Raw genomic sequence first — 25,902 nt, 5'->3', positions numbered from 1 at the left:
TTATCCACTTTTTCATCATCTTGGAGAGTCTATTATGGTTCTGTGGGGTCATAGTTTAGACTGCTGTTTCTTAATTGGAATGTTTGTAATTCTGAGTCAATTTTAAATTCTCACACTACCCCTGATGTATAGAGTGCGGGACTGTGATGGGTAATTAACAGTCAAGTTTCCCTGTCCATTCCTTAGATAAATAAGACTTGAGGGTTCCCCACCATTCTTATGAAGGGCCTGTGTAATATGGAGACATAAAAATGTTGTCATAATGAGTTTTGTAACTTACAGCATAGAACTAGATACATGGTGTGTGGTCTAGCTGCCTCAACTTACATGTAGAAACTCTTCCAAAACAGAAATGCATGTCCCCCCTTTATTTGTGGCTACCAATTTGGAAGATGGCACATCCTCCAAAAATTTTACTTTCACAAGCCCTTTTTTCATGGGTATCTTGGGTGTCCATTTTAGGTTCAAAATGCGAAGGAAATTAACCCAGCATTTATTGACTGCTACTGTGCCTCTGGGCATTGTGCTGTGTGCTTTGATACTTTCTTCATGTGTAAGTGCAATGAAATGTGTCTTTTTACCTTCTGCACTTATTCCCAAAATGTGAATTTAAACCCATTAGCGTTTCTGTACATGTAGGCGTAAGACTGGCACATTTGGTATGAATCATATGAAAAATACTTCTGCTAACTACATGCTTTTAAAAAGCAATGAAAAACTACATATTAAAGAAAAATTGCACAGTTATGGGGGGAAAACATTAAGATTGTTATTATGAGTTGGTATTAAAACATAATGGTGTAAAAAATTACTTTGGATGAGGATTTGGAAATTAGAATAATCGAATAGTTAAATATAAGGGATATTTTCTTTTCCCACTTTCAAACTTCCCCTTTTTGAGTGTTTGTGAACATGCTGTTTGATATGTCCTCTGACTCTGTGTTTATTAGCACAGCTAAGTTTTATTCCCGTAATATGGCTTTTTAAATACCTATTAAGAGATTAATTCAGCTTTGTTGTTGAATACATTTAAACCATCTATGAAAAAAATAAATTTAGTAACGGCCTTCTTTTACCCTCAGGTCGTCTAAACTATTCATATCCAGGATCCGATAGCTCTCTGCTTATTAATGGTAAGTGATAATTGATTCACCCTAGTGAAGTTCACAGAACTGAAATGAGTTGGTACTGGGTAGAAAATATTGTAGTTATGCTTCAACAGAGGTGGAGAAATGACATTTGTTTGCTCTGTAATGATAACTGCAAGTTGCTCTTAATCTGTCAGCTATTTTATGAATAATTATTTATTCCTCTAAATTAAAGCAGGAACTTTTTCTAAACTTTGAGAGCCAATAAATGTGCTGTCTTGAAACTGGTGACAATGAGAAGAAATGAGAATCCCATAATGACACGTAAATAATGGCTTAATCTAATATTAGCTTCTGTGGAATGACCTTTGAAAAGTCAACATAAAAATCATTTCCATGTAGTTGGTAAAGTGTTCCAAGGGAAAAGGAAGGTAATCAGAGATTTAAAATCAGAAAAAACAGCCCAAGACCACAGGACTGGACATTGCAAAGGACAAGGTCAGTCACTGTTTGCTGTCTAATGACAACAAGAAAAATGGAGTTTTATTAGCCTCTGCAGTGCCTTCAGTAAATTCTCCTTGCCTATTCGAAATATTACCACTGTGCTGTTGAGTTCTCCTTTTAATGTGTGTATTCTGAAGCAAGCTAAATTTCACAGGAAAGGAGGGGCCATCTACTCATAGAAGGAATTTAAGAATTAAAAAGTGTCTTTTTTGTAGTGCTATAATTTAAGTGCTATAGCTGGGTGGAATACAGAAGTCTTGTTTACTTCTTTTCCACTCTTTTACTATTGAATATGGATTTCAAATTTGTGTGTTCATAATGCCTTCCATTTGCCAAAACTCATTTTAAAATGTCCCACCACTTCTGCGAAGTATTCTTGACCAAATAACTATATTCTCCTTGTTCCCAAAACAAAGCAAAACCAAAAAATCCTATTCCTTGTCCATGGTATAGTGTGAATGAGGAATTAAAAATTAATCCAGTTTTGTGACGCGACTTCTTTTTGGTTAGTGTTTAAAAATCAGTGTTCTGTAGAATGTAGGATTGTTGAGCCAAGAAAAGTTAGAAGGAGATGTGATTTATGAGAGTTGCAGGGTGCATTAGATCCTCTGGAGACTGTGTGGTTTGTGAAAACCTCACTTGTTCATCAGTCTTTGGTCTTTTCATGCTACAGCTGCCAGAAGTAATGCCAAAATATAATATTTCAGCATAAATGTGTGTAGACTGCAAAACCAAACAGAGTGGTGACAGTGGCATCAAGATAAAGGGGAGTAATGTAAGGGTTGCCATTGTAGCGATGGTTTCATCTTTTCATGGGGAACGAGTTCCAGAGTCAGGTGCTGGGAACTGCAGTGAACCAAGATTTGAGATACTGCTGTGTGATCTTAGGCAAAGTGATCAACTGTTTGTTGTCCCAATTGCTTCATGAAGTCGCTAAATTAGATCTTTTGCCCCTGGGGTTCATCTTTGTTGAGATGAGAGAAAGAAACACTCTCTAGTGGGTTTTCCTTAAAGCCAAATTCACTTTATTTTTTTTTTTAAGTCTATTATTGAGATGCTTTCCTTTTATCCTCTCCACCCCTCAGTTAATATCCTCTCTTTTAAGAATATTTTTTAACACGCTTTACTTGGCAAAGAAAAAAGGTAACTTTCCCCCTTAAATATTTATGTTTTGAAATTTTACTGGCCCATAGACCCTAGAAGGAGACTAGATGGTTTTTACTGTTGTACACATGGAAATTTTATTATAGAAGTATACTGACTGAGGTTAACGTTATCTCAGACTGAAAGGAAGGTAAAGAAAAAAGAGATGCCAAAGAGGGGAAATGTGCTGGCTCCTCAGGCAAGACCCAGAGTATGGGGTTATGGCTGCTATGTTCTCAGATCAACTGTTCTGCTTTGCAAGGTCCCAGAATGTGATTTTGTTAGATTTGACCAAGTGTTCTTAATAGCAAGCCAAGTAGGACCAGATACCAGTTTATACATTCATAATGAGGAGTACAGCTTCTGGGTAGACCAGATGCTGGAGTTTACTGATAGACCCATTCTCTCTCTGATAGCAAAGTCCAGGTTTTAGAAGATGGCTTAAAAATCTTGAAATTAAAGCAAGGTCGTAGTGGAGGGATGTTAAGACATTCTTTAGTCACCTCAATTTAGGTTTAGGCATTGCCCATTCTCTACAGTCAAATTTATGAAACATCTTCCATGGTGGATTGCTTCTGTAGATAAATTGATCTCATTCACATGTTGATTCTTAGTCGCTTTGTTCTCACTTTAGCTTATTAGGCTTTGGGGGTCCTCATATCGCAAATCCTGTGTAATGCATTAATTGTGTTTAATGAAGATAAACTCAGAAATCACAAATGCTACCCATCTCGTAGGATTGTGGTGGAGATTAAATGCGCGTACAATCATTTAGCATAGTACCTGGCATGTAGTCAAATTAAAATAATTAGAATGTCATTTTGGTGGGATTGGGAATATTAGGGCTAAAGATTTTAAGGGAAAAAAACACAAAACAAGGGTTTATGATGAGTTATAAAAATTGTCTGTGATCAAACATGCTTTCTTTATCTATTATTAAGATAGGTAACCTGAAACTTAGTTTACTTTTAAATGAAGTCCGTTTGCATCTTACATCCATTCAGCCTTTTCTTAAAACTGAAAATAAAAGCCTAATACTTTGTGTTGCTGTATATTCATTATTCAATTTTAGACTTTAAGGAACCATCAGGAACTATTCTTTCCTGTCTACCTAAATAGTCTATTTCAGGCTTTTAAAAACCGTTAGAAAGGTGATTATATAGATATACTCTACTTTGCTTCAACCGTAACTTTCAGAGCTTTTTCTTCCAAGCTTCTGTTGAGTTGAGAATCATTTCTTGCTTTGTTTGAATAAGAATATGAAAGACCTGTTTCCTCTCTTTCTCACGTGCACATTTGAATTTCGACATGATTTTTATCATATAACTTGTTTTGAAATTTTCAAGCAGTCTCATAGCTTTTTGTAAAGAAATGGGGTTTAAATCCTAAATAAATAAAAAGAAAAAAGATATCAGAGTACTTAGTCGACTAGCTTCAGCAGTTTATATTGGAAAAATATTGGAATTTGCAAGTACAAAGATAAAAAGGGCTCACTTACCCAGTGGATCAGATTGCTTTCTTTTTCCCCTTGGCTATGTCAGTCATCAGTTTTCAGACTATGTAGTTACCTTCATATTACCACTCATGACTTTTGAAAGACATTGCCAGTATAATTCAACAAATAATAATTGTGTATTCTAGGGAATTATTATTGTATTATTAGTTGTAGAGATTTAGTTTGAGGGGCATTCTTGGGGAAAATCCTTGGATTTTAAATGTATTTTTAAGAAAATACCTTTCTAGCTATTTTTTAGATACTGTATTGGTTTGCCAGGACTGCCCTAACAAGTACCACAGACTAGGTGGCCTAAACAGAAATTTATTTCCAGTCTTGGAAGCTGGAAATCTGAGATCAAGGTGTCAGCAAGGTTGATTTCTTCTGAGGCTCTCTCCTTGGCTTGTAGATAGCTCTTTTCCGTGTCTTTACATGATTTTCCCCTCTGCACAAGTCTGTGTCCTAATCTCTTATAAGGATAGCAGTCATATTGAATCAGGGCTAACCCTGGTGACCTCCTTTAACCATAACTACCTCTTTAAAAGCCCTGTTTCAAATACAGTCGCATTCTGAGGTTCTTGGGGTCAGGACTTCAGCATGTGAATTTTGAGGAGGAAACTATTCATCGCATAATAGATACTGTTTCCTAGTTAATCTTATGTAGTAGGAATATAGTTAGAATATCCCTTTTTATGGTCCTGAAAAGCAATCCTGAAGCGTACTCAGTTTCTCAGCAAAGTCAGAAAGAAGTGCTAAGCATAGGCCAGACTCATCTCATATTCCTCTGGTGTGTCTTGATTTAGCTCTGAGATGGACACAGATTAAATGATTAATTTTCCTTTTACCCAACTTGAAGCTTTGTTTTGTCCAAGAAAACTAACATTTAACCACCACCACCTGTGTGTAAAAGTGCTTGTGCATGGTACGTTTTGCCCCAACCTCCCGTTTCACCACTTTAGCCCTTAGGATTAACTGCTCCAAAAGTGAACCTTGTGCCAGGGAAAGTTATAGAACCGCAAAATATATTCCTTTGAGCAGATGCATGTATCCTTTACGGATGTCTCTCATTTAGAAGCATCAGCTAAAATACTTGCTTGTCCCAGAAGAGGAGATCAATAAGAGATCTTTTAAAGGTTAGCATAGAACGACATCTCTTAATTATAGTTCTTTGAAAGGAAAGGGAGAAGATTGTTTGCTTAAGGGGGTGGGAGACAGAAATCTATGAAAAAGGAGGGTATACTTTACCCAGGAGAAATGTAGATTCTAGTCACTTGCCGAAAATGTATATACTATGGTTCTAGTTGCTACAGTAAGGAGCATGTTGAAAGATCTCTTCATGAAAAAGACAGTATGAAAACATACTGTAAACTCTTAAGTGCTCTACAGTTGTTAGCCTTGGAATAGTAAGGAAAAGCTGAAAGTAACTGTTGAAAACCAACCTAAGGATATATACATATGAGTTTACTTTTGAAGAAGGGAGAAAATTATTATTTACTGAGCGTCTGACTGTCTGAGCATCATATATACATGTGGTATCTTTTGTTATTCTCTCCTCATTTCTGCATTTTTATAAATAAGAAACTGCGAGTTAGGGAAATACAGAAACTGAATTACATTCATTCGCTGCCCTTCTGTAAGATAGTTCTTTATAAATAATCCTCTCATATCTTTATTATATCTTGACATTCTTGAATATTGTTAGTACCAGGGAGCTAGTATAAACACAGGCCAATGTGATGTAGGAAATTCTGTTAAGCATATATCTAAAATAAGTTTGTGACAGTGAACCCATTAAGAAATTAAGAGGTAATTTATAAAACCATTTGAAATGATTCTTTGCATCTTTGTTGAATTGTATGCTTTGCTCTTTGTGAGGATTATCTGCTTTTTGGTTCTACTGCCTTTATTCTTTTGTTAACAGGTTAACTCCTTTTAGCTTCCAGGCTTTGATTTATGTCTTTTTAACTGATTTACTAATTTGACTGATTCCTCCACATACTTTTTTTTTATTTGGTTCTACTGGAAAAATCAGTTATTTGATAACATCTTTTAATCTTAGCCCTCTCCCCTTGTTTTTCCAAGTAGCATTGCTGTCTGCCTTCTCAAGATGGGGGCAATGAGAGGTAGATGGAGAGCCTGAGGTAGGCCAGAGGTAGCATAAATAGGATCAGTCTTTCATTGCCCACTAAAAGCTAGTCATCATTTTATTCCTTATGGCCCGAAGTCCTGTTCTTTACAGAATTGCTTAGATTTCCTCAGGAAAGTGGTGAAGATCTGTGTTATAAGTATTTCATCATAATACGTTTCTACCAAGTATAACTTGAAAGAGGTGAGAGAACGGTGCTTAGTACCTCATTCATACATAGATGAAGTGACACCACTTACCATTCTGTTAATATCTGAGTTCTGGTTACATAGATGTGTTCATGTTATGGAAAGTTCATTGACCTGTACACTTATGCTTTGTGTACTTTGCTGTATATATGCCATATGTCAAAATCTACATTAAAATGAATGTATAGCATTATAATAATAAGTGGAAATGAAAAATTTAAACATATTTTCTGTGCTCCAGAATGTCATTGTTTTTATTTTTTTGGTACTACTTTATATTTATTTGATCGGGCAGTTTCTGTAGCTATAAGCATTGTACACCGATCACTGGTTTTCCCTAAATGTGGGAAGATGTTTCTAAATAGTTTTTAGAATTTAATTTTGGAATTTAACTGTGAATTCTTTTATATTAACCAGCTTAATTTTATGGTACAGAATCAAAGGTTGAAAGTATATGTTTGAACTTTGAGAGTATTTGATTTTTGCTTTTGATCTATAGCCTTTATTTTTCCTGAAACTGTATTTATTTTTGAAATAGTGAAAGCTATGAGAATTTTTAATGTTAATTTTGTAGCTTTTAAAAGCCCACTCTTTTCAAATATCTTTTTTTCTCAGAAATCCAAGCAGCATCAATCAATTTTTTAAGATTGACAGAACCAACATTTTCAAATCATTTCCCCAGACTCCCTTGTCTTTGAAGCTGTTGTATGAATAGGATGTTCTTAAACAAACATCTACTTCTGTGATATCTTTGTCTTTCTAACCTTTGTCAGGTTGACTAAGTGAGAAAATACTTCCACCCCCATCCCAGATTTAAGAACTACTAAAGCAAAAACCTAACTGCTGAGGGAAATTTTATTGGTTTTAATCCATTTGCCCAAGTACTTTGGTGAACTTCAGTATTATCTAGCAATGATCGAAGTTATTTTGGTATGAGACATAATTTCATTTTGGAAAATAGGCACATTTGTACTTCTAAGTTATGTTTGTAACTCAGTTATAACTGAGTCGTACTTACTTAGCATTTATCTAGAGCGCTAAGAATGAAAACCCTGACCAGTTCGTGTAATGCTCTCTTAAAAGGTACTACACTTTCTAACTGGAAAACCTATTGGGAATTAAGCTTCCTGTTTAAAATTCCTCTCTAGCCAAGAGCTCACTTATACGCTTCTGTTCTGGTCATCTTTCCCTGAGCATTACAGCACCTCTATTCGTGCCATTGCCAGGTCTGTCATACCCTTTCTCTGTTTTCCCTTTAAGGTCCATCTCAGAGCCACACCCTCCACTCTCTGACTCTAATCAGAACCAGTTTCTCCTCCTCCTCTGCTTCTTTTGCACCTAACACTTCACATGCCTGTTGCTGTAATGGTTGCATTATCATTATTTGCTTATGTGGCCATCTGGTCTTCAAGTTCCATGTAGTCAAGAGCCATGTGCTATTCATCCACAGTGCTTAGGCATTCAAGAAATGTTTGTTGAATAGAATTAAGAGTATTGGACAGACTGCACGTACAAGTTCCAGTTTGTTTGAGGGAAGACATTTTATCAAAAGTTTCCTGATTTGAAATTTGTACTGCTATTTTGTGAGTATTCAGGTATATACATATAATAATTATGTAAGCCTATATTATTATATTATATTCTTTTTCTTCTCTTCTTGGTTGGAACCTACTTCGTGATAAAATGCCAGACTTTTTACTTTTCGACATTTGGGCCATGGTAGATTTGATGAGGGACAATAAACTGGCTGAAAGGAAGTTTATAAAGTACCTAAAGATTTCATTTGTTATGAGTGTCTTTACTAGGGAATAATTGAGAAATAGTGTAAAATTGCTGTTTATCCTGTAGTGGTTAAAAAAAGTCATGAATTAAACATCGAAATATCTATTGAATGGCTAATTCGCCGGGAATTCTGGAAGAAATTAAGGTCAATAGGAGTTCCTTTAGATCATGTTACGTACTCCCTTAGTTTCATACTAGTTTGGACCTTGGGTGACAGATACAGTAGAAAGCTTCCCTTAAAACAAATAAGGCTCAATACACTTTTATGGTGTCCTTGAAAAACTTAAAAAAAAAAAAAGAATACATTAAATCGACCTCTCACTATCCAAATTCCATATTTTTGGAGATATTTACCAGGAGATGAGAAATATAGCTAATTTTTTTCAGTTTCTAAAGCTGGTAGTTAAAATCACAGTTGATTCATTTGACAATGTTTGAAAGGTTGTTTTTTTTGTTTTTTTGTTTTCTCATTTGACATGCAGCAAGGACATATGGGCGAAGGAGAGGTAACATTATTGTTTCTAACTTTTGAATGTATCAGTTGTATTTAGAGAGGACCCAAGTTTGCTCAATTTCTAACCCTTGTTGGGAAGCGGGGAGGGGGAATAGAACATAGCTGTGGTCAATTAGTGCTTTACATCTTATGCTTAATATTATAGACATTCCAATTTGAAGGAGTCAGAATGTTAGGATTTGGATTTGAATTGAAATCATTTCAAACTTACCTTATTTATACCTGAAGATTTGTTTCCCTTTTTTTCCTTTCTCAAAGGAATTTCTTAGGAGAACAAAATTAAGAATCTTTAGAAAAGGAAAATATTGTACGACTGGTCTCAAAATACCTGATTATACTGGAGGTTCAGTTATGCTTGAATACCTTATATCGACTTTCAAAAGTTTTTATTTATCTATTTATTACTAAGCATAATACTGCATTTGGTTTAAAATGAGATTAACTAAACAGATGACTAATCTTATGAATTTCAGACATTGGGGGGAAAAGCTCTAGACATTTTAGAGAATTTCAAAGAATCATTTCCTAGAGGTGTCTGAATAAACTTTAGTTTTGCCTCCTGTACTACAGCTTTGCCTTTTTATAAGAAAGTTAGACAGTTAAATAGCATAGCTTTAAAATGTGACTTTTGAAGATTCAGAAATAACCTCCAATTTTAGAGTAATTTTTTATCCTCATTATTTAACTCTTTTGAACTGTGGTTTTATAGGGTAAATTCTTAACAAATATACTGGTCAGTTGTGTTTAATAATGAAAGTTGAAAGGAAGACAAGTGTGGTGACAAAAGGACATTGGAATGTTTTTAGTAAAGGAAGAGCACTTAAGATATATTTCTGCAGGATCCATTAACGAATTCCTTATGTAGTACCTAGAAGTAAATTGGCAGCCTGAAAAGTAACAAACCAGTGCTTGAGAGATTCTACAGTTCTTTGTAGCTCTTTGTTTTGCTTATGATTTATAAGTTTGTATTTTGCTGGCAGGTAAATATGGGAAGAATATTAACCACATTGGCATCTCTGGTCTTCTCTGTTTTTATATTCTGAATGATAGGATTTTCTAACAGCAAACATAATGACTAGTTTTTAAGATTAGATACTACCTGTACCAGCTGATAATTACTCAGCTAAAAGAAAATTTACCTTTAGCATGGCTAAAAATCTTAAATTCTGTAAGAATAGCCAACAGTTGGATAACAGCATTAAATAGGTTTTGATGACATCCCACTGGTTAAGATACACAAAGATGAGTGCTCACTTTAAAAATCAGCTTGTTCATTTTAGGGACATTCTTAGAGGAAACTGGGCAGGCTATATTGTATGATGTTTTAAAGAAATTTAAGTGATCTAGCATCTGATAGTCAAGTTTAATACTTAGTGTACGTGTGTAGCTTGCCAGTGGCCGTGGAGCCCTGCCAGGGCGGTGCAGCCTGCTGCCAACTGTTTTCAAAAGAGTGCTCTCTCCTACTGTACTTTCACCTCGCTCAAGTGTCTGGATCCCAGTGGGATGGTTGAGCAGCCCTCTGTTTAACCATGTCCTTTCTCTCTGACTCAGTTGGGACCTTAAGGTGATGGAAATTCAAGAGCGTATCTAAGTGGTTTGTTGTTCAGCGAGAAAAATAAAAGCAGCAGTTTTATTGGATCTACTGTTTTCCTTGTTTCTTGTGTAAGATAATCAGTGGCAAGGAGCATTTTCTGTTAGCTCTTTTTTTTTTCCTGCTTTCTGTTTCAGGTCAGTCTTCACTGTTTCCAATGGAAGATGGATTCTTGGATGATGGCCGTGGGGATCAACCTCTTCATAGTGGCCTGGGTTCACCTCACTGCTTCACTCACCAGAATGGAGAAAGAGTGGAACGATACTCTCGCAAGGTGTTTGTGGGCGGATTACCTCCTGACATTGATGAAGGTATATTTAGAAAGAGCCGTTTATAGCTCTGTGCCCAGACTGTGGCGCATAGTAGGTAACACATAGGTAATGGTTGCTGCTAGTATAATAACAGTCTTATCTGGCTCCAGGTGTTCAGTTGTGATTGCATCAGTTTCTTGTCCTGTCTTCCTAACACAACATGTAAGACTAGTTCATGGAAGGAAAGGGAGCAGGACTTTGGGAACCAGCTGAAGCAAGTGGTTGGACTAAATCAAAGAGTAAACATCATTGGGAAAACCTCAAGGATTCTGTTGTGGGCAAACGCAGACGCTAACTGCATTTTTGTCTGTGTGTCCTGCCGTGGCCAAATTCAGTTATTCATTTTCCTATTTTCTACCTTTTATGAGGGCTCTATAAATGTACAGTTAATTGTTTAAAAGTTTAAAATCTTAGATTAAGCCTGAAGTTTTGAAAAATATAGCCTAGAGTTGTAGGGAATCTTAAGAGTTATATCATTTTCTGAGTGTTTTTTCTCTTGTCAAATATTTACATGCTTTCTGAATGTTATGCACTGTTCTTAGGGTTGTTTAGAGTAGTAAACGAGAGAAATCCCCTGCTCATATAATGGTGATGTCTAGTGGGGGAAGGGAGATAAAAAATGTGTGAAAATATTAGAGAATAAGTACTGTAAAGAAAACAGATCGATATAATATAGCAAAGTCTCAGAAGGGGGACTTCTGAGATTAGGTGGTTAAAGAAATCCTTTTTGAGGACATGACATTTGAGCTGAGACCTGAATAAGGAGCCAGTCATGCAAAGAGATATAGAGGACTAGTTGTCCAGAAGTATTTTATTCACCTGTGGGTCTAAGTGACCTTGACAGAAATCAGAGTAGCAGACCAAATAGAAACCATATATCCTTGCTTGCTTTTTTCCCCCAATCTGTTTTGTCTTGGTTTCCTGAATGGAAATGGAAAGAAATGTTATGGAGGATGGAAGAATATTCTCTAAAAATCTAAAAGGTCTAATAATGAGGTTTAATAACTTCCCATTTAGATTGAGAGTAAATTTACTGGGCCACTACATTTTCCTTAAGATGATCAATCTTTTGAAAGGTTGAGACAAAAATGGCTTCAAAACAGCCAAAGATTGAAATAAACACAGAAATTTTTTTTTTTTTTGGGCGGAGGGGAAGGGTCTGTGATAAAATGCCCTGGAGGAAGCTGTGCTGAAATTTCAGGCCAGACTAACTCAGACTCCATTCTGTCTTCAGAAGGCATAGCTTCTGTTCAGAGTGTTCATCCTGGGCTGAACACCTCATCTTAATAGTGTCCACTCCAGTGAGCTTCTGGGTGTGACCTTTTCTTTTCTCTAGCTGGAGTCCTCACTTTCCTTAGCATTATGGATTCTAGGTTTTATGCACCTTTGCAGGTCAAATCTTTAACACTCCTGAGCCCTGGATGGACTTTGATGAGGAAATTATATGCTTATGTACAAAAAGAGAAGACTGAATTTTATCTGACATTACTTGGGATAAACTCCTTCTCTGGCCTAGATAGTCTCTATCTTTTAGGAAAATTACTGAGCGGTCTTAAATGTATCGTTCCTAAAATTCTTACAGGCACAGATAAATTTGACCAGTTTGGCAAAGGAGGTGGTTTAAACTGAGCAAAATTAATGGGAATTGTGCTAGTCATCTTGCTTTATCCTCAAGACCACGGATGTTGATAAGTCAGTAGCAATTTAGGTGGGCAGGCCTTTCTATTAAAATATGAAACATGTATTCCTGAAGAATATTGTGTTCTGCAGAATGGTGTACTAAGAATGGGGCAAATGGGGGTAGAGGCAGATCACTTAGAACCCAATGAATTTTGTACCAGAAGCACTAACAGAAAGAGAAGTAGTACCTTGGAAATAACTTGGACAATTCAGACAAGTAGCTCAGTATGGTTAGAGGCTGCCTGAAAGAATATTGAAAATGCATAAAACCAATAGAGCAGGAATTCTGGCTCTCTAGCTTCGAGGCAACGCAGATGACAGTGGATCTCTGAGCAGCTGAGGAATGCAAACTCTCAGGAGGTAAGAGCCCTGCAAGGCTCTGCAGCCCTGCAACCTCTCTGACCAGAGAGCCTTGATTGCTGTGCTCAATTTTATTTTTTTTATAATAGAGCTGAGGGTCTCCTGCCTGCACATCACACAAGCTGGGGGCTTTTTCCTTTTCTGCTGAAAGTTATGGCTCTCCCACTATGCTAGCTCATCTTGCTTAGGAAAAGTCATTTGTGAAGCAGTATAATGTCTAGGTTACACTGACATCATTCCGCTATTCATCAGTCTCACATGAACTAAACGGGACTGTAGAAGCAGGCATCACAGCAGTTCGCACAGACTACTGTTTCACAGTCTGGAGAAGATGAGAACAGTTCCAGCAGACTGAAATGGAAACATTTCTCATCTCTTCCCTTCCTCTGTCCTGCCCTACTCCCAGATCTTATGCTTACCTACTCTTCCTAGAAGTTCCCTGAAAATTTATTTTCCTATAATCTACTCATTAGTTGTCCAAATATATAATACAGCATAACTGGTATTATTTACATTAATAGTAAAATATGCTCGTCTTCTTTGTCCATCGCATGTGCCCTTCCGTTTCCTTCTTCATAAGGCTCAGAGATATTGGTGTCCAAAGAAGGTGGTTGGTGAGGGGGAGGAGGGTGCCAAGTGGAGGGTGTGTGTAGGTATGTATGCGGAGGGGGCCTGCGCAGAGGCCTCGGCAGCAGTGTGCATGGTGTCCAGTAAATCAGGGCAGTAAGAGCTAGGGTGCAGGGGTGGAAGGTAGAGGAGACTGCCAGGGCAGCTAGCTGGAAAGATGGGTCACATCGAGCAAGGGAGCAAACATATTGAGGATAGTGAGAGCTTGGTTTCTCATAGTGAGAAGGGAATTTACAAACATGGGAAGGGGGAAGGCTAGAAAAGAACATGAGATGTTGAAGTGGACTTGTCAGTACCAGTATGAACTCATTCTTATAAATGTACACACAGATATAGAAACAGTTGTAAATATATCTGTGTGTGTATCCATATAGTTCCTAGCTTTGTCCTCTGAGAAGACTTGGAAATAGTATCTACCAGCAATGACTATATGGAATACCCAAATCTTAGTTTCTAAATATCTTTTGTCACTGAAAGGAACCAGGGTTTCTTGGTTGTGGGGGGTGGGGGGAGGGTGGAGGGGGTGGGGAGGAGGCTAATTCTAGGGCTAGGGCAGAGAAAGAACAAGGTGAAAGCCTGGAGTATCTTCTTGGGTCAGGAAGTATAGAAGCCCTTGCAGAATGATGGGGGGGATAGGTCAAAAGGACATAGGAACCCCCACCGGCCAAATCAGGGGCAATTTTGAGGACAAATTGAACATCACAATAAAAAAAAGGAGAGAATCAGATTACAAGCCATTGAATAAAATAGTTCCATACTGATGTAAATAAATACATGACTAAATAAATGTGGGAGAAGGGAAAACTCTTCCTTACTGTATAAGACTAACTAGTACATGTAGAAGGATTGATAGAAAGAGATAACCAGCATTTGGCATTTATCATTGTGATAGTTGATATAGGCAGGAGTCTTCAGTGGATGCCAAGTCTAATGAGGGAACAGGATATTAATGGAGAACACAATATTCCCCCACAAAATATTAATCACATTCAAAGGGAAAAATGGTTTCTTTTTGGTGGCGAGATCAGGCAGCTGTCAACTTGATTAGCAGATCAGGATAACATACCTAGTGAAAGGACAGGATGACATAACATCATTAATGTGATTTTCCTGTTTGGAATGCATAGGTCATGAGGAAACAGTACAGACCCAGGTTGAGAGCCATCCTACAGAATGAATGGCCTATATATTTTAAAGCTATCAAGTATGTAAAAGACAGGAAAGAATGAGGAACTATTGTAAACTGAAAAAGACTGATGACCTGGGACATGACGTCTAGATGTAGCGTGGTTCTGGATAGGATTCTGGATCAGAAAGGAAAAAAGAGATATTATTGTGATAGTTTAAAATTTGGATGGAGTCTGTGAATTGGGAAAGAGTCTTGTATCAGTGTTGATTTCCTGATTGGAAGGGGGTTGTTTGGTGGCACATAAGGGAGTGACCTGGCTTTGAGCAGGTACCGTTAGTTGTGTTTTAGAGCATCATGTCAGAAAAAGATTATAGGTAGGTAGGTAGGTAGATAGACAGATAGATAGATTCGGGCATAGATGAAAGGAGAAAGGGGAAGAGGAGAGAGACAAATGTGAAAAATGTTAACAGTGGGGGAATCCAGGTGAAGGAGATGCAGGAGGTCTTGGTGTACTATTCTTATAAATAGTAGAGTTGAAACTGTTTTTTTCTAAACTATTCCCAAAAGTGATCATAAAAATACTTAAATCTGCTTTTTTGGTTTGCTGTTCATTAGATGAGATCACAGCTAGTTTTCGTCGCTTTGGCCCTTTGATTGTGGATTGGCCTCATAAAGCAGAGAGCAAATCCTATTTTCCTCCTAAAGGTAATTCTCAATATTCAATATACATGTATAGTGTATCCTGTATTCTTTTCATAAATGTTTACCTTCACTGTACAGTTTTTCATTGTTAAACTTATTTTCCCAAGTGTCTTTAAAATTTGTACTTAATATATACTTTCAATACAAATTTTTTTTTTTTTTTGTGGCGCACGGGCTTAGTTGCTCCATGGCATGTGGGATCTTCCTGGAGCAGGGATCGAACCTATGTCCCCTGCATTGGCAGGCGGATTCTTAACCACTGCACCACCTAGGAAGCCCTCAATACAAATTTAATTTTACTCTAAAAGAGGTTTCAAGATAATACAAAACTGAACTTAATGTTGATATTATTAGACTTTGGGTGAGGTTAGGGGTTTGGGGGGTTTTAGGGGTTTTTGTTTGTTCGTTGTCATTTCTTTCTACACCTTTTCCCTTCCTTAGTTTTATGCTTCCTTAGCCTTGGAGAATTGTTAAAAAATAGGAAAAATAAAAGCTGTTCAAAATTTTTTACTAGGCTATGCATTCCTGCTATTTCAAGATGAAAGCTCTGTTCAGGCTCTCATTGATGCTTGTATTGAAGAAGATGGAAAACTCTACCTGTGTGTATCAAGTCCCACTATCAAAGACAAGCCAGTAAGTGCAGTCTAGCATGAAAATAGCTTCTCGGTTTTGCCTCTGTTAGCTCTGAAAACCCCACAGACATCTTAATGTATCTGTTATCTGACACCTTTGTAAGTAGGCTCGAAATGAAACATTTTAGTTGTTGTCAAGTTCCCAGCGTTGACATTCTGTATATTTGTGCACATTATTTTGACACTGAAGTTTTGGTTAATTAAAATATTGGTGAATCTTTCTATTAAAAGATTTCACCTGGTAATGCATTTGATAAATATAAAGTACCCGAATTTCCTCTGAATAACAGAACTCAACTCACAAGTACATATGTCTTTCTCCTTCCTCTCTTTGATCAAAGTTTTACCCAATACTGTCATTAACTAACTTTTTGCATATGGTACTCTCGCCAAGTAAAATGAATTATGTATATATATAAATGTAGATTGCATATGGTTTCCTTTTGAAACAGTTTTTATTATAAAATTTAGCCTTTAGGAATAGTAGCAACTAGCCTGTTTTGACAAATCTGGCAAACCAACAATCTGTTATCACTCAGCCAGTACCTAGTGATGGGGTCCAGTTCAGAATGGAGGCGCCAGTGGGCTCAGCACAAGCAGTAATTTGTGGAGCTCCTTTAGTGTCATGGGGTTGTCCCAGAATTCCTGTGTGGCTAGACTCTGTTTGACTTATTTGTTCCCTGTTAGTCCCTAAATTTAAATATTTAAATTTGGGACCTTCTGACCTTGGGACTCAGTTGGTATACTTGTTGGGAATACCCCACTATCAACCCCTTAGCCTTTGGTGTGGGCATTTGTTAACAATTATTAAATGCAAACAGTTGAATTGAGGTACTTGATTCTTGATTGTTGTAATGGACACACTGAAGTGTTTTATCATAGAAAGTTTACTGCAAATATCATCAGTATTTTTATTCTGAAATGCTTTTTGAAAGAATGCAACATACTTGTTAGTATCAGGGCTAATTTGCATTTCCTGGATATAGGATTGGACACACAATCCTAGTTTACTTAGCACTGTATACTGATCAACATCAAATACCGTGCTAACTTTGAATTATATGGCTACTGGGGGGTTGGGTAGGATAGAGGCCCAAATAAGCTGTAAAATATTAACTTACAGGTAATTAAGGGCTTGTTAGTGTTAAGTGATTTGGCTTATAATAGGCAATTAAATTGAACTTTCCACCTCGGTTAGTTTACTCTTAAATATGAAATGAAGGGTTGGCATATGCTACTTTTAAGTCTTTTCTAGTTTTCCAGTTTTATTGATTTTTGTAATGATATAGATTATTGCTTTTAAAAGTAAAATTCTCTGCAATGATTTTAAACGTCCTTTCTCTGTAAATTGTGTTGAGAATGAGCTGTTTTGATTTGCACACTCTCTAGGTACAGATTCGGCCTTGGAATCTCAGTGACAGTGACTTCGTGATGGATGGTTCACAGCCTCTTGACCCACGAAAAACTATATTTGTTGGTGGTGTTCCCCGACCATTGCGAGCTGGTATGATTGAACAAAGAAACAAACAAAAAACCCTGTTTATCCTTTAGCACAAGAAATATACAGACTTTTTAGGATAAATTCTCCATAAGCATCTGAGTTATAATGTCTAGGAGTGAGAGTCCTCGAATCCATGTTTCTGGGCTTGAATTCGTGTGGTCTTCTCCCAGTTAACAGTTGAGTAACCTTGGACAAATTAATTTCTCGAATTCTCAGTTTCCTCATCCGTCAAATGGAGTTATAAGTATGTCCTTTATGTAGAGTTGTTTTGAATATTAAATGAGATTGCGGATGCCCAGTGCTCAGTGCAGGGCCTCATAATGTGAACGTCGTCAGTCTCATCATCGTTGAAGAGAAAAAGCCCATCCCTGATGGGTTAGGTATCGAGAGGTTCGCTGTCCGCTTCCCGCATCCCCATGTGCTCAGCAGCTGCTTACTGCGCTTTGAAATACAACAGGGTTCTCAGCAGTGCATCGTGTTTTTAGAGCAGTGCTTACAGAAGAAATTTCGTCCCCAGCTTCAAATAATTTGAGGTTTAATAGTATAAGTGAGATAAAGAACATAATAAAATGAACATGAATGCAGTTTCAAAATTGTAACATTTCATGGAGAAGAAGTTGCATTTATTATTTCAAGTTTCTATGTGAAAAATCGTCAAATAGCTACAAATAGCTACACTGTCGGGAAAGCTGAAAGGGCTTTGATGGAAATATGCTCGGAGGACCCCCAAAGAGCCTGCCAGTCAGCTTTCTAGCGTTCAAATGATTATTTATATTAAGCAGTACATTGTTAACTGGTAAGTATATGACACATTGTGGCATAGAGCAGACAGACCAGGGTGCCAAGTCCGCCATAATCACTTAACTACCGATGACCTTGCACAGATTGATCATCCTCACTGTGCCTCAGTTTCCCCCAGGCAATTACTACCTACTTCATAGGGTTGTTGTGTAGATTGAAAGTGAACATGTGAAATGCTCAGCAGAGTCCCTGTCCTTAGTTATAGTAGGTTAAAGATAAACACAATGGACAACTGGTTAAAATAACTAGTTTCACTTTAATAATTGTTACAATGACAGAGAGATGCACTGCTTTTGATGAAACCTTTGGTGAGCCAGATGAGATTTCCAATGTCCTGTTTGCTCCTTCCGTTTGTAGTGGAGCTTGCCATGATAATGGACCGGCTGTATGGAGGCGTGTGCTATGCTGGGATTGATACGGACCCCGAGCTGAAATACCCAAAAGGAGCTGGGCGAGTCGCATTCTCTAATCAACAGAGTTACATAGCTGCTATCAGTGCCCGCTTCGTGCAGCTGCAACATGGAGAGATAGATAAACGGGTAAGTCCCGGACTACGTTCTGGGAAGTTCTAGAAATGGCCCTCTGTGTCATCACCAAGCTTGGAATTTGGGAATTTCACATGACAATACGTTGACAGTTGATGCCTATGCCTAGAGGACACATCAGATGCGTGCTCTAGAATAAATCTGAAAGTCTCCTAGAAATTTCTTCTGCCTCGTAGTTTTCTGAATAGCCTAACCAGAAGACTACAGTCACTTTGCTTGAGTCCATTTAATCATCCCTAAGCTGTCACCTCCATCCATTCATTTATTCAGTTAATCATTCAATAAATATTTGCCAAATCCTTTGTACTATATCAAATACACAAACAAGAATGCCCTTGAGATCTCCTCACCTTTTTTTTTTTTGTTTTGAAACCTGGGATATCAAGAATACCTCAGCAAGCCCTATTTTCCTATGCACTATGTAACAAATGATTGAATAAATTTGTTCGGAGGACTGCACATCTAAGAAATATTTCATTGTAACAGATGAAGTAGAAGAACTCAGAATCCTTTCATCTGTAATCTGTTTTACTGCCTGAAATTAGGGAGTAGTTCATTAGCATTATTTTCAGACTTTAAATTCCTCTTTGCTGCATTTCTCCTCAGAATCAGAAGGCTGGAGAAAACCCCAAAGCTAACGCTTCCGTTTTTTAATGTATTGTATCTGAGACTCTGTGTTCCATTATGCGTCTTTTTTCTTTGCATTCACAAATTTCTTATCTTTGTGTTTCACTCATTCAACAAATATTTGAGTGCCTAGGGCAGGGAGTCCCTGTCCTCATGGGTGTATATTCTGGTGTGTGGAGCTCTGTCTGAACACCAGTACTACTCAAAGTGTGGCCGTGAACCGACTTCGAGTTGGTACATGGTTTGTTACGAATTTGTGGTGAGATGGGAATTTACACCAGAATGTGAATCCACTGCCTTGATAAGCACAGTGTTTATAGTTCAGTTGAGATTTTTTTCATAGAAAGACCTTCTTGATGAAGAAGGTAGTGCATTGATTTGCATTCTGGTGTCAGCCCCTTATTTCATGGCAGACTGGCTCTTTCACTAGGGCTGACTTAGATATCCAACACTCTGAGGCTCAAAAAAGTCTTTATTGATTGACTGTATTGAGTCTTTCTCAATTCAGTATGTAGAAACTATCAAGTCACTAGTGGTTTACACTTGCTGCTTATGTTCCATTTCATGTGTATTCCACATCGGGCAGCTGAAAATTTCCCATCCCAGTGGTCATCGTACTGTGAATATATTAAGGAGAAAGGCATAGATTCTATTATAAACATGGAGGAAGGGGGCAGGATTAGTTGCAGTATATGTTAACATGCCTCCTTGTTTTTCATTCACACTAAAAAATATGTACATCCAAGTAAACAGCGTTTCCCACCTCATCACTTCATTCCAACATCGGTTTCAGAGTTGTAAGGTTAGCCATTAGAAATTCAGACTTAATTTGCATTCCTCTACGATCCAGTTCTTTGACCAGTGTTCTTGCCTTCCTGTAGATGTTATGGAATGGCCTCGGGGCCAGAAGCCTCCTCCTCTGGTTACACCTGCTCTTCCTGCCTTCTGTGCCACTCTTCTCTTTTTGTTCATGGCTAACCTTTGTTAGGATTCCTGGTCAGAAGTGGATGGCACCAGTGGTAGTCACAGCCTGGTGTGAGGGCGCTTCAGTCATGAGTCTCTCCAAGACTAAAAATAACCAACTCTTTTCTCCCTGGAGAATTAATAGCCAGGTTATTTTTAACGCTTGAGAGGCTCAAATGACAGATTGGCCTATTGAACACTGGAACAGACCCAGTTTTATAAATTCACCTCTGACTTTTAGACTGAAGTAAACCGTGCTTCCTGACAAAGAACAAAGCAAGGTTTTAGATTATGAGTACCATGGCTGCCTCTTGTTTTCCCGGAGTTCGAGGTTTGTGATTATAACTCAAGATGTGTGTGTACACTGTAAATAGAAACTGTGACCCAAACCTTATTATGGCACAGAGGCTTGTGATGCGAAAGTCAGGCAGCTGCCCTCTGATCTGTACACTGAAGTGCTGTTTTGGGCGCTGGGGATCGCTTAGCTGCTCTTGTGTAGATTGTAATTCCACATATGCGAGAGTCCAGATCCACTAGTTAAAGTGACGGTTTGTGTCTGAAAACTCGCCTGTGGGTCTCACCGCATCATGTTCTTAAACATTAAGTTGGCTTCACTTTTAAATTTCTGCTGGAATCTTGTTTTCCCCTTAAAAACTGTTTCTGTAGTAAGACAAAAATGTAAAATGGTGTAAAAGCCTTACCAGTTTCTTAAAGATGATAATTTAATTTCAGTAAAAGCAGTTGCCTCTTCCTCTTGAACACACTGGCGCAGGTGCATTCAGACAGTGGCTGGAAATGTACACACACAGTCAGCGTTGCCTGGTCCATGCACTGAGAGATGTAAACACCTTTCTTTTATTTTTGATTGCAGGTGGAAGTTAAGCCATATGTCTTGGATGATCAGCTGTGTGATGAATGTCAGGGGGCCCGTTGTGGGGGAAAATTTGCTCCATTTTTCTGTGCTAATGTTACCTGTCTGCAGTATTACTGTGAATATTGCTGGGCTGCTATTCATTCTCGTGCTGGCAGGGAATTCCACAAGCCCCTGGTGAAGGAAGGCGGTGACCGTCCTCGACATATTTCATTCCGCTGGAACTAAAGGATAACTGCAGCGCTCATTTTCAGGCCTCAGAATAAGTGCACTCTTCTGTTAATTCTGCCCCCTTCCTCAACCTCTTCACGCTGGCATGTCCTTTTGTGCAGTCTGTAACTTAACAATAGTCTAACGGAAAGAATGACCTATAATATAGGTGTTTTGTAGATTCTCGTGTCACTGAAAACAATATGTATGAACTCCTTTTTTGTATTGCCATCCTGTTGCACGGAAGTTTCATCCTCTTGTTTTGCAGGAGACCAAGAGGATCCAAACTTCCTGCAACATTTTCTTAGAGGAGAGAGAAATATTAAAAGAGAAATGAAACAATAGAGTATTTTGGGTTTTTAATTAAATTATTGTGAATATAACAGATAAGAATACTTTTATGAAAGTAACCACATAACAATAACACTAGCAGGCGCTCCTGACGCGGGGTTTCCCCCAGGGAAGTGCTTTTGCCTTTCTCTTTCTTTTCTTCCATCTTTTTTGCCTCTCTCTTTTTTTTCCCCATCCCCTTTTTATTCTTTTAACAGCAGTGGAGGAAGTTAACAATTATTAACAGGGAAGAGGCAAACACAAATGCGTGAGCAAGATTGAAGCAGCATTGTTACTAAGTTTAAGGGTTTAGAGGCAGAATATAATTTCATTATGCCTCGAAGTTACTACCACATCAGAAAAAAAAATAGTAAAGTAGGCAGAGCTAGGTTTATTTTCTTTCAAACAGGTTTTTAAATTTAGAATGTAAAAATTGGGTACATTTACTTCTGAGGGGAGTGCACTTATTTATTTTTGAACTTTTACTTATCTGGTCACAGCCCCGGGAAACCTACCAAAGCTAGAGTTAATGACAACTGGTGGGAAAACTAGCATTTCCTCTCCTAAAGAACAAATGTATAAATTTTATTTTTGATGTTATATATAAACTCTATACCCTAATTTACTAACACTCATCAGGTGTCAGCCTTTGCTCTCCATTTTGACGTTAAAAAAAAAAAAAGACAAACAGATCTAGAGATACCTCAAGGATATCATTTTTGATTTTGTGTTAGACTACCATGTGTAGCCAAAACTGGAAGACAAAACCAATATTCAAATTGGCTGCTGATTGGCTTACTTTTAGATTTAAAGTTACTTTGGGTATCCTGTAATTTAGTTGTAACATAGAAAATGAAAAAAAAAGTAAGTAGTTGCAAAGTGTTTTGCACTGTTGAACTAAGTAACTGTGTAAATCTGTGCAAAGGTACGTATGTTTATCTTACTCTTCCTAGAAAATAAAATAACATTACAGTTTCCGAACTTAGCATGGGACATAGTCAGTGTTTGAAGTGCCAACTTCATCAAGTAATGCATGCTTTATTATAAATAAAACTCTCGCTTTTGAAAGGCGTTATTATGTGTTGAACAGTATGCTTCAGGGGTAAGTTGAAAATAGTCTCTTGAAGCCCTGGTCATGGAAATAACTTTTATTTTAACGGACATTCTCTTATGAAATGCCCTAATCCACCATGAAAAGGATTATCATCAGTATGCAAAACGGTAAAAAAAAAATATCGAATGGCAATCTTGCTAGTTGTGCTACCTGACAGTACCATCTTGGATCCTTCAAAACCAAAGACTTGCCCCAGCACTGCGGTGGAACCACCTGGCTGATGATCCCCACTGATCATCTTTAGGAAAAGCAGTCCTTTATTTTTAATCCAGGCTTTAATGAACTATATACCTGTTTAGTTCCAAAGGTCAAAATGGAGGCATTTGCTGTCTTAATAGTCAGACACAGGAAGGGAGCTGCTTTGAAAGAATCCCCTGCAAATATTGAAAGCGGTCATGTGAATGGAGGGTGCTCTTGTGTAGCTGGTCAGGGACTTTTTTTTCTTTTCTCCTGAACGACATAATTCTAATTGGAGTGTTCATTTGCCTCTTTTTATTCTTTTCAGTGCTCGTAGGTGGCTTGGGGTGTGCTATCGTGCTGTTCCTACTCAGTAAACAGGCGTGATGAGCTGATGAGAAATAACACTGTTTGAGAACTAGCTTTGAATAATAATTTTTCCCTTTGTACATGACCTGCTGAATTTCGGTACAGTGTTTTTGTAGCTAACTTATTTTGTCATGCACATAATGTATATTTGTTAGGCACTACTTTTGTATATCTTGTTTTTCCAACAGTGAACATTTTTAGGCACACTTTTCACTGACGGGATATCTCTTTATGCAATACCTCAATTTTTCATATTGCAAAGAGTAGCTTTTTGTACTTTTATTACTGAGAGATCTTCATATACTTCATTTTTTAATATAAATAATTTTAATAAATTTTATTTTCTTATATTCTGCTTTTTATACATTTCAGTGCTCTGCATACATTTTAAATTATGAATGTTGTGCACTGGCAATGCTATTTTAGAGTCTGCAGAGAAGAGAAAGCATGTTGCTTAAACATCCTTCCCCAGCACCAGCTATTGGTGTACCTATAATTTAAGAAATAGTCTATGTAAAGTCACAAATTAATGAGAAAAAAAATTCGCATGAAAATGACAGATAACACTGTAGTTCCTAAAAAAAAAAAAAATTTTAATGCATAAGCATAGGGTAGAAATTTAAAATAACAAAATTGTCTACAGCTTCTTACTAAGTTTTTAAAATTATTCATAATGCAGACATTTTTGGTGAATGTTTAGCCATTTTTAATATTAATAAATTGATGTTAAGTGTTTGATTCAGAGATGTCTGCTCTTTTAAATTATATATAAAGAAAAAAGAACAGCCTGCATTGGGACAGGTGTGTAATGTTAGTATGCATGACTAATGTAAGAAATTGTTATTCTACTAATATTTACTTGTGATTGTGTGACAAGCGTGTTTACAGATTATTTGGTTACACTTCAATTTACAGGGCATAAACAATTATTATCTATTACTCTGAACTTTATTAATTACATGTCCTTCAGATTACATGGGATTGTAGTTGGGAGTTACCATGTAACTCAAAACATAATTAACATGTAATTAGTTTACAGATTTTAGGGTATCACTTCAATGTACCAAGCATGTAGTTCTAGCGCACTAGCATGGCCCCAGCCATGTACTTACAATGTAGTTACAGAGTAATTACATGGTTATTTTTGCAATGTAAAATAAAGTGTTTCTGATTATTTTCTATGTAAAGGAACCTTCTCCCTTCCCCTTCTGGTCCCCATGCTTTGGTATAATATATATACTTCTCCATACACAGACCTCTGCAGAATGCAAAATAAAACTTGCAGTGAATGAATTTAGCATTTTATGAGAGTGCTGTTGGAAAGACTTGATAATTCACCCTTTTTGTTTTGAAGAGTTGAATCTTCTGTTAAAAGGTGATTTAAAACTTGAATGTGATGAATTGTGGCAAGTTAACTTCAAGTTATGTGCAATACTTATTTCAAACTTTTGAAAGATCTTTGCAGTGTAATTCTTTGTTTTTAATTGCAGACATTTAAAAAATGTCTTTTTCTACTGTTAAGAGTAATCCTCTTTCTTGCTGGTGTTTCTAAAGAAAAGAATCAGAAATCAATCTTTCTACTAATGTAAATTTGAGATTATTTTTAAAAATGGAATAAAAGAGGTTTTGGTCATTTGCTTTATTTTATTATCTTATTTTAAAGCTACTGTGATTGATAGCATTGTAAGAATTGGGACAATATTGTATTCAACTGTTTTATTTTTTATATTTTTAAAATTTAAAGTATAATTAGTTTTTATAATTTTCATCAGATTTTTGTTATATTTTTTGGAAGTGAAACTTTTAGCAAGTGGGTGTCTAGTTTTTACTAATCCCTAATGTTTTTTTTTTTTCCAGTGTATTGCTCATATTATCAGAAGGAAAAGTTATTTAAGTATGTCAGTTAATTGTACTACTTGGCTGAATTTCCATATAGTTTTTACTGTGTATGGGGAGGTTGTAGTATTTATTATAGCATTTTAAATAAGGGTAATTCATTTTTTATTAAAGTCATTTTCACGTTAAGTTCCTATTTTTGTATGTTCTACTCTTAAGTTATATAACACAGTTCTTTTTTAAAAGAGTTCATTTGTTGAAGTGCTAGTGGAAAATTAATGTTATTAAATAGTTTGCAAATGACTATTTATACCAGTATGCATATAATTTTTAAATATTTGTAATGTGAGATGTTGAATGAATAAAACTTTTAACTCAGCTTTCTTTTAATATACTTATTTATTTTCAACATAAGTAGATTGACTATTGTTCCACGGTTAGGAATATAACATTTAAAAAATATTCGGAATATATTCTTTGGCCAAAGCAGAAGAAACCGAAATGAAAAGATGTCCGGTCATATAAGTACTCCTGGCCAGTGTGCCTTGCTTATGTAAACCCATAAATGTCAGTGGTTGTTGTCTTTGGCCTGCACTGTTGGTTCACACGCTGCTCTGCAGAGGTCTTTTCATCTGCAGCCTTCAGTGTGTGTGTGAGGCCTAAGCC

General features: G+C 36.9%; 1 protein-coding gene across 4 annotated transcripts in view; it reads left to right on the top strand.

Moving 5' to 3' along the window:
* Positions 1–25,615, top strand: part of CPEB4 (cytoplasmic polyadenylation element binding protein 4) — a 60,977-nt gene extending 35,362 nt beyond the window's left edge. The window contains exons 3-10 of one of the 4 annotated variants that reach the window (XM_057728838.1): positions 1,083–1,133; positions 8,829–8,852; positions 10,559–10,762; positions 15,174–15,263; positions 15,775–15,893; positions 17,282–17,396; positions 18,552–18,733; positions 21,201–25,615. In XM_057728838.1, the coding sequence (XP_057584821.1) occupies positions 1,083–1,133; positions 8,829–8,852; positions 10,559–10,762; positions 15,174–15,263; positions 15,775–15,893; positions 17,282–17,396; positions 18,552–18,733; positions 21,201–21,428 (1,013 nt within the window). In that variant the 3' untranslated portion in view covers positions 21,429–25,615. The remainder of the gene's footprint in view (positions 1–1,082; positions 1,134–8,828; positions 8,853–10,558; positions 10,763–15,173; positions 15,264–15,774; positions 15,894–17,281; positions 17,397–18,551; positions 18,734–21,200) is intronic. The other 3 variants (XM_057728843.1, XM_057728849.1, XM_057728857.1) reach the window with 3 other exon arrangements.
* The last annotated feature ends 287 nt before the right edge of the window (positions 25,616–25,902 follow it).

Source organism: Hippopotamus amphibius, chromosome 1 (assembly GCF_030028045.1).
Source record: "Hippopotamus amphibius kiboko isolate mHipAmp2 chromosome 1, mHipAmp2.hap2, whole genome shotgun sequence".
NCBI lineage: Eukaryota > Metazoa > Chordata > Mammalia > Artiodactyla > Hippopotamidae > Hippopotamus > Hippopotamus amphibius.
The sequence above is the reverse complement of the archived record's forward strand: the minus strand, read 5'-3'. Positions and strand labels throughout refer to the sequence as shown.